The sequence below is a fragment of the Bombus huntii genome, chromosome 4, assembly GCF_024542735.1.
Source record: "Bombus huntii isolate Logan2020A chromosome 4, iyBomHunt1.1, whole genome shotgun sequence".
Classification (NCBI taxonomy): Eukaryota; Metazoa; Arthropoda; class Insecta; order Hymenoptera; family Apidae; genus Bombus; species Bombus huntii.
In genome coordinates this window covers 3,916,932-3,934,807 of record NC_066241.1, presented here as the reverse complement: position 1 = coordinate 3,934,807, position 17,876 = coordinate 3,916,932, and the positions used below count along the sequence as shown (strand labels likewise).

General features: G+C 49.4%; 1 protein-coding gene across 6 annotated transcripts in view; it reads left to right on the top strand.

Moving 5' to 3' along the window:
- LOC126865274 (ecdysone-induced protein 74EF) overlaps positions 1 to 17,876 on the top strand; it is a 144,953-nt gene that overhangs the window by 106,667 nt on the left and 20,410 nt on the right. For 4 of the 6 annotated variants that reach the window (XM_050617651.1, XM_050617650.1, XM_050617652.1 and 1 more), the window contains 3 exons: positions 8,802 to 9,059; positions 11,241 to 11,408; positions 12,065 to 12,304. In XM_050617651.1, the coding sequence (XP_050473608.1) occupies positions 8,802 to 9,059; positions 11,241 to 11,408; positions 12,065 to 12,304 (666 nt within the window). The remainder of the gene's footprint in view (positions 1 to 8,801; positions 9,060 to 11,240; positions 11,409 to 12,064; positions 12,305 to 17,876) is intronic. The other 2 variants (XM_050617653.1, XM_050617655.1) reach the window with 2 other exon arrangements.

The window sequence follows — 17,876 nt, the reverse complement described above, 5'->3', positions numbered from 1 at the left end:
CAAAGCGATAGGCTAGCGCACGGCCCACGCACCTGGATGGAGCAATTCGCTCGGAATTCATTTCCACGTGGAAACCGATTTCAGTCGGCAACGCGTTTCCGCGTGAAATTCCCTTTCGTTCGAGCAAAGTTGCCAGTTTCGCGCTCGTTTCGCTCTCGACGATTCTCGACTAGGTGTAAATCGATCTTCGGTTCTTTCCATAATTCTATCTGTCGTTTCGGTTCCTGATAGAATGGAAGCAGGTATTCGTTCCTTTCTTTCTTTCCGAGATCTTTCGACGATCGAATTGGCACGAAATTAAAGCAGCGCACGAGCTAACGCGATAGCCTCGTACGCTCGCGACTATCGCATTGTAAGTTAAACGGCTGTTACGTCCGTGATTAGACGAATGTTATGTAAATTCGTGTTTTTATACGTACGAAAGAAACGAAGCTTAAGAAGAAACTGGTTCCACTGAAACGCATTCGTTTGGTTTCGATAAATAAGCCTTATATAACGCCAGTATTACGAGTAATACTTTACGTATTTTGTACATTTCTGCATCTTCGGATTGAAACGCACGATTTGAATAATTACGTAAACGTTGTACGCGTTTCCCTTTTATTAAACTATCGTCGTACCGTAACTAACTTTATCGTAATATCGGCCACGATAGTTTCCTCGCAACGTCCTTCACCCTTTTACGCAAAACTCTCTGTACACTCTGCGCAAACCGTGTTAATCTCGATCTCGGTTATCGATCGCCGATACCTAAAAAGGGACGATCTCTCCGATCTCGTTGGTACTCGATTCCAATCGCATCGAGCGCAAACCTAACCGTGAGCGAATTCCGTTCCCAAGAAACGGAAAAGTACGAGCAGCCGGTTAGAAAAAAGAAAAAAAAAAGAAAAGAATCTATAAACCGACGATTATAGACACGAAACGTGAAAACGGGCAGCTCGGTGTTACATCGCGTGATCGAACGTGGAAAAAAATGGAGGAAGAACGGTTTTTCGAATGGGATAGGGAGAAGCGCACGTAACGAGACTTCCGTGGAATCGAATGTTTCCTGTTTGGTCGGGAGTGTAGAGCTCGTCGCTCTCGATCGTTCCTCCGCGCGATAACGGCCGTGCTCTTTTACGTGAAACACCCACTCGCCGTGACATGCACACGAGCACACGGAGAGCCACGCACACGGTCGAATGGCCGAGCACACGAACGGGCAGAAGCACTCTCGGTTTCGACGGAGGAAGTGGGTCGCGCACATGCACAGACGCGCCGCACCGCGCCATACCGCCGCTTCGTTTCCGGTATCGAAATTTCCGGCTTTGGCAATTCGCGGTGCAAGAGGTTACACGACCGATCGTTCCCCTCCTCCCTTCTCGTTACTCTCCTCAGGAATTAAACTCGTTTAATCAACGACGCGTCGTCGAGTCGGATGATCGTCGACGAGTCGCGAAGCTGTCTGTCGTCGTTCTTTAACGTTCCATTGATTTTGCGAACGTTTTAATCAGCCGAGGAGATTTTACCGCGTACGTGCGATTGTCGCCTGTCTTTTTATTCGTATTCGCGAAAAGATGAAAGTACGTAGCTTCGAATTCGACCGAGGTGATCGTTACGTTAATCCTCTATAACGCAACGTGACTCGAAAATCGTATTGTTCGAGGAGTTTCGTTTTGATCGCTTCGCCGTAACCGCCATACCGTTCCGTTCTTCCATCGTATTGCACAACCTGTTTAGAATATTTTCTTATTTTCTACTTCGATCGTACAAGTATCGGCCGATTCGACGATTCGGCTGTAAAATTAGACGGAATTCATAGAATCGGACAAGACACGATCTGGCAGTTGGATCGGTTAGCCAAGGCCGGTGCCGTTTTTACAAACTTCGTGCACGGTATCGCGTCAAGTTTTCCCCTTGAAATTTGGAAATAGACAGTTTGGCACGCTAGACGAGAAAGAAAACATCGCACGGCGTAATTACAGACTATCTAAAATCAATAACGGTATCACGCTTCTGGTTCTCGCAAGGCGGAAGCGTTAGGAGTCCGCGAGTCGACGATCGAGCGCTCGAACTCTCGTTGGCACGAGATCGAAAAGACAACGAACTGTAACATCGTCAATGACGCGATAGCAACACGCCGGAGAAAAGATAGCGCTAGAATTCGCGATACCTGTTTGCCAACCCTTAAATCGTAGAATCGCGCGTTCATTAAGGACGCGCTTAGCCAATATGTCGATGTCGTCTCAGGCACCGAGACTGTAATTAGGGAAAGATCGCGCAAAGTATAATCTCGAATGACAATTGACAAATTGTAGAAAGTGCGACACGAAAGTGCCAATTTGTTGGCGAAAAAAGGTCGCTATAAGATATTCGAACGCGCCGTTGCTTACAAATTACCTCCGCCGTGAAATATACCGATTAATGTCGATTTTCGTGTATCCACTTTGCGTAATTCGAATATTACGCATACAGTTTGTCGTACGTAACAATCGTAAGCGTAAGAAAGCGAAACTACGATTAGAATCAGGTAAAAAGGTCTTTATCGATTATCGGAATAATAACCGTAATCCGTGTGGCGAGCGAGACTGGATGTTACGAGTCGTTAATGAAATCTTCTAACGATCGCGTATTAAAGAAACAGAAACGCGAGTAGCTTAGTTAGCAGGAATTTCGCTTGGAGATCGATCCTCGGCTCCCGTAACCGGCTAACATTTTTCAACTCGACTCGATCGAGAGTCGGGAGCAGGATCGAAGCGAGAAAGTATGGCGTGCCACGAAATTACATAACGCAGCCAATAACCAACCGCGACGAATCAAAGGTTCTGCCTGCCACGCGATTGCATCGCGCTACACCAAACACCACCTTCGCGAATACGAAAGAGATCAAGACCGAAGGTATTTTTTTCATTCTTTCCAACTGTCCGTGATTGCGGTTTCGTGTATTCCGCTCGGCTCTGTAACCGTTTCGGCCGGTCTTGGATACGATCGAACAGAATCCACGGTTAATAACTCGTATTCCATCATCCGCGCCGTGCACTTTTGTGTACGCGGTTTTAATGCTATTTACGAACGCGATATCGCCAGCCTTTCTAACTTTGAACTTGAATCAGACACTTGCGCCGTGTTTGTATTCGCTCGCACGAAACGAGTATTAACCTCTGCAGGGATACCGACGCTGAAACGAAATTAATCGAGCTGCAGTGCGCGCGTATAGATCGTCTTTCTCGAGAAAGCGGCGAGCGGTTATGCCGAGGTTTCTCCATCGATTCGTTGCTCGAGGAATCGACCTACAGCGAGCCGCGACTTTTTAAACGAAATTTTCGCTACAGTCTTCCCGAAAATTGCCGTCTGGCGCAACAGAACCGTTCCAAGTTCGAAGAAACAGTGCCGCGCGGTCGAAAAAGGGTTAATCACTGCCACTTTCGAGGCGTGATTTCCACGGCCGGTATTCCATTCTTGGCCGACCACACCTGCGTGCAGCTGCACCTGCGACCGCCACGAAAACATCGCGATCGTTTCACGGCCGTAATTTCTTTGTGCCGTTGCTCCGACTCGTTACATGTCAGTCGTCGATTCTTCCCTGAATCTCACGGCGACCGAACGTTCTCTACGCGCCAACTCGAACGATTCCTACGGAACCTGACGCGGTCTTCTCGTGGAAGAAACAGGAAGGTCTCTGCCGGAGAGCAAAGCAAGGGTGGAAAATATGCAACGAGTGGGAGAACTCGTTTCGAGACGGATCGACGTCTTCGTGTCAAGGATACGTTCGTTCGGGTGGCGTAAACGAGCGACGAAGCGCGCAGCAGAGCCGAGATGTTCCAACTTTTAGCGAGGTTCCACGCTCTTCTCCTTCGTCTTCTTCGAGAAGTTAGCAACCGCGGCGATCCGACTATCCGGGTCATCGACGGATTCCGCCGCTGTGAACGTGGCATCGAAATGTCAGGCGCCTATAGTTCGATCCCCGATCTTCGGATCTTAGGGAAAAGTATACGCCGCGAAATTGCCCCGATCGACGAATCTCCTCCTTCTATTAAAATAAGATAGCGATCGAAGTTCGCACAGGGTGTGATGCAAAAGTAACGCAATCTCGTGTTTCGATGCTAGGAAGAATATCACGATACCGAGAAACTGTCGGAGCATCGCTGTTACGAACGATTCTATTGTATCAATAAAGCAAATGGAAACGAAGAATTCTATAGGTTTGATAAATTGATCGTCGTTCGTGCGATGCTGCGAGGAAGATGAAACGTTCGTTCGTTAGATATAAACGCACGGATAGTACGATACAACGATAATACCGCAATAATAGGTAGAATCCGCGTGCTACCATTTGCGCGAGAACAAAAAGCACGAGGCAAACGAGATTAACCGTGAGCTGTTCGAACGCGTTATTCATACACGGCGTAATCCCAAAATACACGGTGTCCGATTATTAAGAAACTCTTTACGTTGGAAAATAAGATTACGCGCGAGTACTACTTCCAGTCACTGTACGATAATTCGCGCATAATTCTTTCCTCGTAAATTCTTCGACGCAATTTTCGCGTTTCCGTCGATGCCTTGTTTCCATAAAGCTTGGCCGCCAAATTAAAAATTCCCGGTCAAACTTACTTTCGTTTCGGCCGGCGTCGAACGGTGGCCAATTAAATCGGCCGTTTCGTCAGAATTCCAGGCGAAACGGAGTGGATCGATGGAAATCGGTCGCGCGGCCACCTTTGTCGCGCGCATATTTGTGGGGCGCGCGCGTGATGTCACATAGAAAGAGAGAGTCGTTACCGTTACGCAATGCGCGCCACGGCCGGAAGGTGTGTGCGAGCGTGCGAGCGTGCGTGCGTGCGTGCGTGCGTGTACGCGGCGAGAAAGTTGCGTGGCCCGGGCAAACGCTGACCTTACGTACTGCGCGTGCGCGTGTGCGGCCGAATCGTTTCGGCGCTCGATCGAGGCGATCGCCCGACAGCCGCACCGATCGCCAAGCGCTCTGGTCCTCTCGACGACGCGCTTCGAGCCTCGAGGAAGCGAGGAGAGCGGAACAGAGGTGCGATCGCTCGTTCGTCTCTTTGTATCGACGTTCGATCCTTTGGAATCTAAAAATCTAAAGATCGTCGTGCACGACCGGACGATGGAGAATCGTTGGTCGCTGGTGATTCGCGAAACGCCACAAAAACGAATAATTGGAACAGCGTTTCTTTCGTTGAAACCTCGATGGTTCCGCGTTAATGATTCGCTTAGGTAATCCTTCCGCGTATCTCGATCGTCGTACGTGGCAAAATTACGAGTGTCAACATCGGAGTTTGTCGTTTCAGCAATTAGCGACGGAAATTACCGATGTTCCTGTCGAGTCGATTAACGCCGAATTCTATCGTAAATATATATGGCTCCGATTATGTTTACTCGTATCTATTTAAATATACGTAAATTGCTGGTCGATAGCTGTAACGTCGAATACCACCTGGTCAACGGATATCGCCGACTGTTTCAAACATCCATCGTACACACGCGAGTTCAGATACAAGCAATGAAATTATTGGCCAAAAGAATCAGCCCTCGACTGCTGATCGAAAGCTAGCCGAAGAATGCCGAGAACTCGAGCATCGCGCGATGACGAGCTCGACTCGACGGAAGCGGATCGACGCGTCGATGCGCCGGAAGCGGGTTTCGGTGGCGAAACGTGTGCCGAATAGACGAGACGGAAGGCGAAAGCATCGGTGAAAATTCCTCGGTTCTCGAAACGACGCGAGTCGAAAGCGGGGATGTGTTCGGTCGATGCGGCTAGACACCCACCCTTCTCCGCTGACGCGAGGGCGAGTCAAGGTCGAGCAAGGTCGAGCCCCCCGGAACCCGCAGGAGAACTCGATACGAACGACCGTACGCGAGCAAAGACGCCCGAAGATCGCAGAAAACGATCCTCGAGATCTCCGCCGTCGTGAAACGGTCGTTTCGATCGGAGCTTGGGCGCGGACGCGGTTAACCGTTCGCCATCGTTCGGGTTATCTCGCGTCGTATTTTAAACGCGTTTTACACGCACCGACTTTTACTCGGATCGGAATCGAACGCAGGTTGAGAAACTTTTTAAGCATCGGTTAACGCTCCTTGCACTAGTCTCGACAGAGCGGTCGAATTACATCGAAATTATCCACCGATTAAATATCGCGGAAAAACCTCGCGAAGAGTCAGGATTCTGCCTGTGGAAGGCTGGAGAATTTGTTCGTTCGCGTGGTAGTTTGTTACGTCGGTCGCCTGCTGAAAAATTAACTCGGTCGCAATAGGGCTGGCAAGAAGTTAGGAGCAGAAATAATTTTGCACGACCCATCGTCCGTTTCCTCCGACTGCTGTATATTCCGTGGCTGTGAAGAGGAAACGGTCGTCGCAAAATGGTAGGTTCGAGGACAAAATTGTCGACGTATTCGAGTCGAATCAATATTATTACGGACAACGTGGACGACGAGGCAGAGGGAAAACGAGCGTGCCTCGGTAACAAGCCATTTATTTACAACTTCGTTTCGAATTGAAAACGTCGAGCGGTCAGGAATAATTTAACGGTCGCGCGTACGAGTTCTCGCTCTGCGTATCCAGTCACGGGGGTAGGTGCATCTGAAATGCACCCTCGCAAGTAGAGATTTCGTCGAGGGTGTGTTTTCGGGGTTAACAGAGGTCAACGGGATTCTTAAACCCTGACCCGAACGATACGATCTTCCCTGGCTCGCGTTCGTTCGCGTCGAGCAAATTTTATTCGCGAATATTTTCCTCTTCGTTCAAAGATCGATCCTCTGCCGTGTAACCAACTCGTTAGAAACGGATGGTCGATGCTCGTCTCGCGTCCGATCAGGTAGAACCAGTAAAAGTAAACGGTGGCGAGCTTTCTCCGGTTTGCAGGTCGGTAAAAGCTCGTCTATCCAATTTCGCGGTAGCTTACGATCTAATACGAAACCGACGCATATCGAACACGAAGAACGCACCGCGGATCTCGCGTACAAACGAATATTTCAAGTTACGACGGCCAAACGTCGGCCCATCGTCGCGTTCCAGAAAACAACGACTAGGCGCACAGGCTCGTTTTACTCCACGTCCGTGACTCCTCTCGTTATTCCCTCCCTTATCCTTCGAGTTTTTCGCCTTCCGTTTTTCCCTTTGTGCTCGTCTCCTCTCTCTCTCTCTCTCTCTCTCTTTTTCTCTTTTGCTCTTGTTACTCGATGAACAAGCAGACCTGAAACAGCAGTCTGTTCCCGGGCGAGAAGAAGAAACCGATCGTTTGCTCGACTACCTTGCCAACAGCTAAACACACCCGTTGGCTCGATCTACGCGGTCGTAATTACCGATTCAATTCACGGATCCGTCCGTGACGTCGAGAGACGGCGAGGTCCATTTATCGTCGATCGCCTCTCGATGATCGACTTCCTCGAGAAACGCGGCTACGTCCGCTAGAATTTCAACCTTGCTTCCGGTTCTCCCGACTTTCTAGCGCGCTACATTTCGCGGGGATTCGATTTTACTATTTAATTTCACGGGGAAAATTGCAACACCGGTAGAACCGCTTTATCAACGCGCCGGAGAGACCCGAAGGTGCTTTTCAAAAAATAAACGAAACTCGATACGATAGTTTATTCGTATCTTCGATGGAAAATTCTGCAATGTACGGTTAGTCGCGAGAGTCTTTGAAAATGATTTTCTACGAAATATCGTGGCAAAGTGAACGTATCCGTTCCACGCGAAAATATCGAATTTCTACGAAATGTTCGTTACGATTTGTACCCGTTCGAAAAGTTTTCTAAAATAACGCAAACTTGTACCGACAATAATAATTTTAATAAAAACACAGGGTCGTTTGAAAGAGCCGAAAGCGCGCAAAGAGTAGAATATCTGCGAGGAATGGACGACGAGCGAGATACGATGATACAACACGATCCTGTTTTCGTTCGAATTTCGTCACTGAATTTTCATCGGACACGCAGACCCGTCTGGGGCGCAAATATCGTGAATTACGCAACCGATCGGCGCACGTTTAACCGTGTGGGCGCCGAAAGGTAAACGCGATAAAAAGCGGTCGACACACTTCTTTCTGGCTCGCGTGGTGATCCCTCTGGTTTTACGAGAGGAGACCGACAATGGTACGAAGCGGTGGTCGGAAAGCGAACCGAAGCGAAGCGAAAAAAAGAGGAGGAAGATGGAGAGTGTGGCGAGGCGAAGAAAGCGCGAACTAGCGCGGTCGAATCGCGTCAGTCATCGAGCGTGCCGGCTCGAGTCGATTTTCCACGGCGATTTTTCCTCGGCTGCTGCCATGAGAAATTGCTTAATGAAGCCGCGAGGTTGGCACTGCCTGAAAGGAAGGTAGAAACGTTGCAGTGGGTCAAGGAGAGACACACCGGCTTTCACTTCCTCTCCGCAGCGCCGCGCTATACCCCTCGAGAACACCTCCCATGCCTCTCTTTTTTTTTTTCCTTCGTGCTTCCTTAGCCTTCTCTCGGGGCTACCGTTAGGAAGCGATCTAACCGCTCCCAGCGTCTAAATGGTATAATCCGTTTTCACCGGAATCGTAATCGATCGCGATAGAAACGCGTATAACGAGCGTACGCTCGCGCGAGTCGCCAGGCACTTGCTAATCTTTGACACGAGCTTCCACGAAATCGAGACGGTCGAGAGACGCGTAACGGAGAATTTCGACGTTCGACGAGTATCAACCTGCGATCGCTGCGACAAAGAATCGTATATTTTCGACGGGGAACCCTTAGCTTTCGTAGTGAAAGTAAAACGCGAAAAGCCTGCTCTTCGATAGCGATGGAACAAAAGCTGACATTTTGTGGACGTTGATTGTGTGATTCTAGTGGACACCAGGGAGGTCCAGCCACACGATGCGAACGAGAAGGAACAACTGAGTCTGGCGAGCGTCAAAGCAGAACCAGGATCGACCGGTACGACGACCACCACCACGGGAACTCGTCTGTTGCACGGTATTCTCTCGCAGCATCCCCAGCAGCACGGTCTAGGGGTGCAAAATGGATACGGCCGCCACTTGGCCGGCCATGCTCAGATGGGCCAGCCGTCCTACACCACTGCCACGATCGCCACCACCAGTACGCCAGGTCAATCTCAAACTACTTTCGCGAGTCTTTCCAGAGCCAAGTCGATCGAGAACGTTTTTAGCAAATTTTATCGATTTTTCAATTCCGTCGCGCTACTTTAAAGCGAGAAATTCCGAAGAAACGAACGGATCGATCGACGTGGCCTCTAAACGACTGGAATATAATTCCCACGAGAGTTTCCAACGAGATCCCCGCGAACAATTTCTATCGATGAAAAATAATTGTAACGCGTATGCAACGTATTGCACGCTTTCGTCGAAACGTCGCAGTTGCGACTACAATAGAAACGCGGAGAAAGCAACGGAGAGGAGCAATCGCGGGTTCCTGCAAGCTGGAACAAGTGAAATCAATTCGTGCGAACGTCTGGAGGAAGATGTATCGAATCGCGTGCAAGGTCGTAACGAGACGAAAAACGAGCGATTTTTTCCATCGCTCCTCGTTTTTTCTCCCCTTGCGTCGCGTAAAACGAGAGTACGTGCATCGATTTTCCATTGGAACGGCGCTCTGCTCGGCCAATAATAATATTTACAAAGCAATATCGACGGCTGGCTGGTAAACAGCCGACAGGAAATCACTTCCGGCGTGGCTTGGCCGCGGCGCGCCGAGCCGAGCCGGTAAACGTTTGACTTTCCTCTCTCGCCACGCTTTTCATGGGCACGTCGCCGCGAGTAAAGCGTTACGCTCGCTCCCATTGGCCGTTTCTCCGCTAGCTCGTCCGCTCCACCAGCGTGCAATTCCCTCGCCGCTGACGTTAATCGTTAGAGACGACGAGCTGGCAATAAAAAGGCGAAAATTCCTGTTTAGCCGCCGCGCAGACCGGTAATATCGATTTCTCGACTTCCCGTCCGCCGATGAGCCAAGATTTCACCACCGGAGCTCACCTGTGCGACACGAGACCACCCGAAAATCCCCCACCTTCTTACCCTGTTTGCACGCAAGCTTCCTAGAAGTCTACCGAATAATTTCAATCTTCTAAACGATAAGAAGAAAGGGATTAGAAGGGGATAAAATGGAGCGTATAAAAACGCGTTGAAAGGCGAAAGAGAGGAGAAAGATATTTATATTATCAAGCCTGCACGTGATTCGGCGCTTTGCAAAGTTTCGTCGCGTAAGCCAGACACGGGTGTAGTACTCGCGACGTGTTCCCTGCGATCCGGTTCACGAGTACCTCGCTCGGTCCGGTCGATTTACCAAAATAATCGATCGAAAAAGATGGCGAAAAAATCGACGAGTATCGCCGCTAGTCCTGAGATAGACCTATAGTCGATCTGCATCTGACGACGACGTCGGCGTCGACGACGGAGGCGGCGCCGAACAGTGAAAAAGGATACCTAAGGAAAAAGACCTACGGAGATACAGACGGACTAACATCTCGCGCGACACAGAGGACCTTTTACGACTGGTTTCAGATCGTTCGCTTTCTCTGTCTGTTTCTGGCTGTCTGGCTGCGAGCAGAGCAGAGAGAGGGAGAGAAGGAGACCGTGGGAAGCACGAGCGATATGCATACCCAATGACCGGATGACCTTCGGCCGTTGCATAAAGATGCCTTTAATTGACGGCGCACGCGAAAACACGTTCGACGGTCTGGCACGGTGCTCGATAAAGCGACCGATGCTCCGAATCGTTCGCTGCTCTGGACCACCTCGGAGACTTTAATTCGTTCGCGAAACACAAAGACCGGAGTAACCGAGCGTAAAGACCCGCGACCGCCGCTAATTCGGCCAGATGGCGCCTTCGAGTTCCCGACTCTCGATACACAGCCGTTTTACCTTACCTTAAACTATGACCCCGTTTCGTGATCGGAATTTCGATTCGTCGGAATTTCGATCCGGTCCATTTAACGGCCGTCGCACGCGTTTATTTCGCCGATGTGAAATTTTGTTTGCAAAATTTCGCAACCATCGAGCTCTGCGTTTCTGCGAAACAGCATGCAGCGGTACTCGCGAACTCGATCGACGGATGAAACCGTCCGCGCTCGTTTCGCGTTATCGCGTAATTATTCGCTGGAAACGTACGCAGAGTGGAAGCGTGCAAAACGTTGCAAAATCAACGAGGCCAGCTGTGCGCGCGTTTTAGTATCTATGCTTGGCTCCCTTTTTTTCCTCGAGGTCAGTCACCTGGACGCGACTACCGAACGAAACGTTTGTATCGTTTTATTTTTGTTTCATCGCATGGAAACAGGAAGCGGATCACTGCCAGCGAGCCCCGCCGACAGCGGAGTCAGCGACGTCGAATCCAGCACGTCCTCGGGCGGTAACGAGGACGCGAATCTTTTATTGAAAGCGAGGCTCAACCCTAACTCGTCCCTTCAGCCAAGTCTCGCGTCCCATCATTCTCATTTGTCGTCAGGTAAGCGCATACGTATATCCTACGTCCAATTATCCTACTACGGAGTCTCGTCGTGTAACGATCTCGTTCGACCGATCTTTTCTCTCGGTCTAGTCTAGACGAACGACCTAGACAACAAGCGGACGATAATAGATCGTCCCGATTCCATGGATATTTTATCCGATGGTATTTCGAAACCGTATTTATCTCCGTTAAAATCTGTGATTCGTCGCGGTGCAACTGCTATAAAAGTTGAGAGAATTACGCGAATTTCGGTCGCTGCTACGTTTAGCGAATTACAAATCAAACCGTGGAACGACGTTTCCTAGTAATTTTGTATCAAACGTAGAAGCGAATATCGTACGCAAACCGTTTGTTGGCATAATACCGCATCGTGTGCAACGAATTTATAGGAAATTCACGGAAAATGAATTCTATAAATCGTCGCAAGTACGGTACTCGTTGTAATAGTTAGCGAACGAAACGATTCTAACAACGAAAATCGCATCGACGGCGAACGTGTTAAAAAAGGTTCGAACAAATTGAACGATAGATCAATAGATGTAGGCGATACTTGCGGTTGTTGAGTGGGAAAAACCCGGTAAGATATTTGTCATTGTACGAACGTAAACGACTATATAGTTTCTTATTAGAAATCTCTGTGGAATGTCCGACAGCAGCACTCGGCAGGTCAGCCTGTCACAGTCCTGGCGTTTATCCGTCGACGGCAGGCTTCCTGCCGCCCTCCTATCATCCTCATCAGCATCATCCCTCCCAGTACCATCCGCACAGAGGGAGTTCGCCTCACCATCAACACGGGAACCATACGATGGGCCCGACAATGGGACCGCCCCACCATCACCACCACCACCAAACGCAGAGTCTGCAACACTTGCATTATCGTCAGCCACCTACACGTAAGTTGCTTTATCTTTTTCCTGCGTTTCTCTCTTTTTTTCTTTCTTCTTGTTATTCTTTCCGTTTTCGTCGTCACCGTGGTCCACGATCTCGCCTTTCCGAAAGAAAACGATAGAATACGTAGAAATTGTCTACGTCGTATCGACAAAATCCCTCTATCTCGCAATTGCAAACGTGGCCAATATCGCGGTTGCGACGTTTCCAGGGAAATTGAAATTTTTAATTTCGGTCGAATTTCTGCGAAAATATCGCGTTCGCTCGAGATCGACGATTTACTCGGAAAAGCTGGTAAGTTGCGATGAATCTCCTTGGTAGGGAAATTCTACGCTTTGCGTTCTCGTTGTTTCTTTTTTTTCTATTCTTTTTTTTTTTTTCTTTTGCGAAAGTGTGTAAATGGAAGTTAAACAAAAGGCAAAGTATAAGACGTTTCTCGACCTCGTTTCCACGGGCTGCAGGTACAGCGGTACCAGACGATCTCGATGTCTTGGCGAATTCGATCGAAGCCGACCACCAATAAGTCGGTAATTTCAGTATCTCGCGGCGATATCGAGGGAGAGAGAGAGAGAGAGAGAGATTCGATAGTCGTGACGCAACGTCGACGCGGCTCGGGTTTATTTCGGCTCGCTCTGGGTATCGATTAATACGGAGAAGGAAAGAAAGTGTCTCGGCCTCTTAAGTAATTACGCTCGATAGATAATTTCACCGAGAAGAACCCGCAGGAAGCGATAATTCGAACGAATCGATTCTACGTCGCTTTCAAAATCGTTACAAAGAACGAAACGATCGAATCGTAGCGCCTTAAACACACGGAAGAGCGTTCTTCGTGCGCGTTAAAGTTCAAAATTCGTTGTTCAAATTCCCAAATTCCTGTATGGCGATTAAGAGAGTAGCTTTCCGGGTACGGTGCGTACGACGTGCAACGTTAACAATAGAAACGCACGAGCGTAGACACGGAAACGAACTGGTTGGACGAACGTGCACGTTTATGCAAAGTGTTGCGATGTAAACCGCCGGCTGATATTTCCGGCAGTTCCGTGAAAATAGCTCGTAACACTTTAGTCGAACAACCGGAGCGGCTGTTGCCGATTCGACCGCATTACGAATCCCGATAAATACGCCTAATCCGCGCTCTAGCCTGTCATCGTTCTTCCTACGACCTATAAGCCCCACGTTGCGAGTGTAAGCGCCGGTTTCGAACGAAACCGCGACATGGATTACCCAGCGGACGAACGAAATCTCGATCGAGGCGACGAAGCTCGCGGTGCGCGGGGTGTGCGCTCGGCCCGATCGAATCGAATCGTCCGCGAGAACGATCCAATTAAAAGCACCCGGCGCTAGAAATATCGGTCGAGCCAAGCTCGTGCTCGATTTCCACGTAACCACACGTCGCCGGTGAACGCCAGCAGCAGGAAACGCGTCTAGCTCGTCTAGTTGGACGAAAACGAAGAAGAGAGACAGAAAGAGCGCGACACTTCCTCGTGGCAGGTTGTAGATGCAAAGTGAAAGGAGTAGCGGGTTGCCTGCGGCAACAGCGGCTTCGACATAACCGAGGGTTCCATTAGAGTTAAAAGAGGAGAAGGAGATGGAGAAGGGGAGAAAAAAGCACAGGGAAGGTGGTGTGCGCATACGGTGTGTACGCGAGTTTCGCGTGGTCTGTTACACGCTACGGACGCTCGTCGTACCCTGTGTCGAGCCTCGTCATCTACGTCGGCAGAAATCGCAACAACGCCGACATCAGCCGAGCCATTCGTTCTCTTGACCCACTTGCCTTTCCCTGATTCAACGGCCCAGATTCGCTTCCTGGCCGTCGCGCGCGTCGATAGGATCGTCTCGATCCGCGAACCGATCTCTTCCGACGTTTCCTTTTTCCTCTCGCTCCGTCTCGCGCGATTTTCTCAAGCACGTCCCATTTAACCGACCACGATTTCCCTTTCGAGCGAACGCTCGTAGAGAAAATCGTTACCTTATTGGCGCTAACAGCGGAATACAACCATTCGAATCGATACGCATGAGAAATAAAAGTTTCTCGGTATTAGCATTAAAATATATACAATTATCGCACACTGTCGGTTTAGGTTTTTCCGGATACAACTGAAGAAATTTCGAGCGAACGTCGCAACGAATATCTTCCACGTGTTTGAGTATTCTCTGCGTTTACGTTTCCTCTAAATACACGAACGTCCGCGATTCGATAACGACGTCTAGCAGTGTAACGATCAACCTTGATACAACCGGTCAATTCAACGCTACAGGTACAACGCCGGTCTAAACGGTGTCAGATACTTGGCGTTCGCGATTGCGTTAAAAGCACGCGATTCTCTTTGCCGCTGGTACTCGCGTTTACTTTTATCGAACGAAGCGTATTTCGAGTCGCTCGATCGTCACACGATTGCGACGTTGGTTGCGGTTGCCGCAGGTTTTCGAATTTCGAGGCGATCGTGGCGCGAAACGAGCGCGGCGAAGCGATTAAAGAGAACAGCCGGGTCCAGAATCTGCCAAGAGCGGTAATCGCACGCGAGTCGCGCAATCCTGCCCCTCTTTTTCGCCTCTCCGATCGCGTTCGACGAAACGACAGCTGATTTCGCCGGGACACACACCTGGCCCTGTCGTGATTTCAAACAGCCGTGCTCGAATTGGATCGCCGCCAAGGTTGCACCGCGCGAGTCTCGCTCGAAACGAGCCACCGAATGGAAAGCTCGTCGAACCGCTTCACCGGCTGAAACTTCGCTTCCAACCGATTCAATTACCGATTATTCGCCGTCATTATCAATTATACAGACCACCGTATGGGAAACTGCATTGATTTTTATACATTACGTACAGCCGATTCTTCGATCCATCGCAACGTTACGATGTAAGCGCGGTTCCTGTTCGATGTTGTTCAAATGACTACGCTAGGAACGTCTGCGCCGGACTTTCCCTGATTGAAAGTGTTGACGAAGCGTGGCAACCAGTTTAACCTCGTTTCTTTCGTTCTAACGAACGCCCGATTGCAAACTCTTCTATGTTTTCCTAGTTTATAACAGCTTATAGCACGGCTTGATCTCAGGCCGAACGTAACGTTCGTCGAACGATCGATGGAAATGTTTTTTCCGATGAAAGATCAAAATAGAATGGAAAATTTCGGATCTTTTGTTTTCGCAATTACGGTATACGTACGCAGGTGTTTTTGGCCTTTAAAATACACACACCGGCTATATCCGTTTAGTACAGAAACGTACTTCGACGTTCCAAGAAAACGTTTTTTTTTTTTTTTTTTTTTTTTCGCCATAGTATCCATCTTTTCGTATCGAAGTATAATACCACCGAACGCCAATGAAATTTAACATGCTTGAAACCAATTATTATATATATTTCCAAAGCAGCGTGTATCGCAGAATCGTAGCGTGAGCGTTAAAAGCGTGGAATTCGAAATGACCGGTTGTCTCGTTGCACGTTCTAAAGGTGATCGCTTAATTGGGACAGGCAGCTGAAAGCGGGCCGATTCGTGCGATCGCAGGGAAAATCTGCGCCGCGAATAAAATATCGTCCGTCGAGAATCGTCCATCGGGTACGTTCGCTGGAAACCCATAATTGTTTAATCGCGGAGGAACATCTGTTGATGTTTCGCAAAAAAAAAAAAAAAAAGAGAAAAAAACGATCGCACGGATAAAAAAAAATCTGCGCACAGTGACACACCGTGTGGCAGGTAGGCCCTCTCGAGAGGCAGAGGCCGACTTGCCGAGTAAAAGTGTGCCGGATTGTATAATCGAACGTGAATAAGCAAAATGTTACGCCATAGCGATTTGGTAACTTTGCGGGGCGCCCCACCAGCGACGACCGTGTTCCCATTGCGGTGGCCGACCACGGTGGACGCGAACGAAAGCCGAGGGAAAATTCGACCTGCTCTTAAAGGGCCCTTCGATCGCAGGACCGCGACGCGGCTCTCCGTTACTGCTAGGTCCGATCGATTTACGGCAGACATATTGCGTTACGCTAGGGATACGGCCGGATCGGCTTCTCCACGCGTTTACCGATCGCGCTATGGTAATTCGTAGGTGGAAACAGAATTTGATTTACGTAGGCACGTCAGGTCCGAGCTTCCTATCGTTTCTGGTTATCTTACGACCGTATCTCTCAGCCGAGTACAAGTTCCGACTGAAGTAACACGCTTCAGATACTATCGAAAACGAGTATCTCGGAGGAAAGAGAGATTTCATCGTTCGAATTGAATATTTTACGGTATGGTAATTTGCAGGCGACGACGGAATGCCCGGTTTTGAGGTTCGTAGGTGTCTTAGTAGTCGCCTTCTAACGTTTGCGAACACGATCTTCGCTGCTTTCGATGGAGTACAGAGGAGGTGGTAGCGAAGAAACATGGTTCTAAGTTTCGATATTTGAGAAAGAGCGAGCCGCGTTAGAATCAAGGATCGCGCTCGACCGCGTCGCTCTTTCACTCGCGTCGCCTGGTCCGTTCTTCGAATAAGCGACATTCTAAAATTCAGATCCGGGCCGGTGCGTGCGCGAACTTTCGCGCGTTGCCAAATGGCCCGAAGTCTTTCCGCGATTTTGCCAAACCAGATTCGCCATCGGTCGCTTCTATCTAGAACGACGTACCAGATAAGCATCGGAAATAGCCTGGGAACTCTAAGCCGCCGTAAGCCACGCTAGCCAGCCTTTCCGCCTGTCAAAAGAAACAAACGCGTCGTCTCGTTTGTTCCGAATTTCTTCTTACTGCGAAAACTTGTTCTCGCGAGATGGATAAAACTAACGAAATAAACGGCGTTCTAACGGGCTAACGAGAGACGAACTGACAAGAGCGAGCGACGAGAGGATCGTAGTAGGCGCCACCGTCCGACCGGAATAGAAACGCGGCGAAGAATAGGCATCGGCCGGTTATTTTCGAACGGATCATCATCGAACTACGATTCGAGCAGAATCAGAGGCTCGCCGAACGTGTGAAAGACCCTTCAGGCACGTCGGGAACGAAAGTTTCGCGCGTCGCGCGCTGGCACACAACGTGGCACACATTTTAACGTTGAGGACGAATCGTCGTAAAGCGTTACAAGGCTCCGCGAGCCGATCAAATCCCGATCAACCCTTCTCGTTGGTTGCGAGCCGGCTGCAGCCCGTTTGTGCCAACGTTCCATCTGCCTTCGAAAATCGACCAAACGCGTCGCTCCTCGCGTTTATAATTTATTCAACTCGGGCTATCGATCGCGCGCTGCTTTCGATCGCACGGCGGGACAATCTATTCGTCGTTCGAGCTTTTTCCCTACTTTTACTCGATTAAAACGTCGAGTTTGATAGAAAAAGAAAAATAAAAAATAAAAAACGTGAAGATCGCGGTAGATTTTAACGGCTCTTTGTGGCGCGAATTACAACTGCAAAAATATTTTTACCGCGCGTCCTGTGTCATGAAAACGCAATGTACGCGACGAACCGACGTAATATTCGCGATATTCGCGATTCGACCGATTGGAAGAAGAAGCGGCGAACGATCGTTTACGACGTATCGTACGACGGCCTTACGATTTCGTATACCTACCAGTAGCGTTCTACGAATGTGACGGTGTTATATTTCCAACGGCA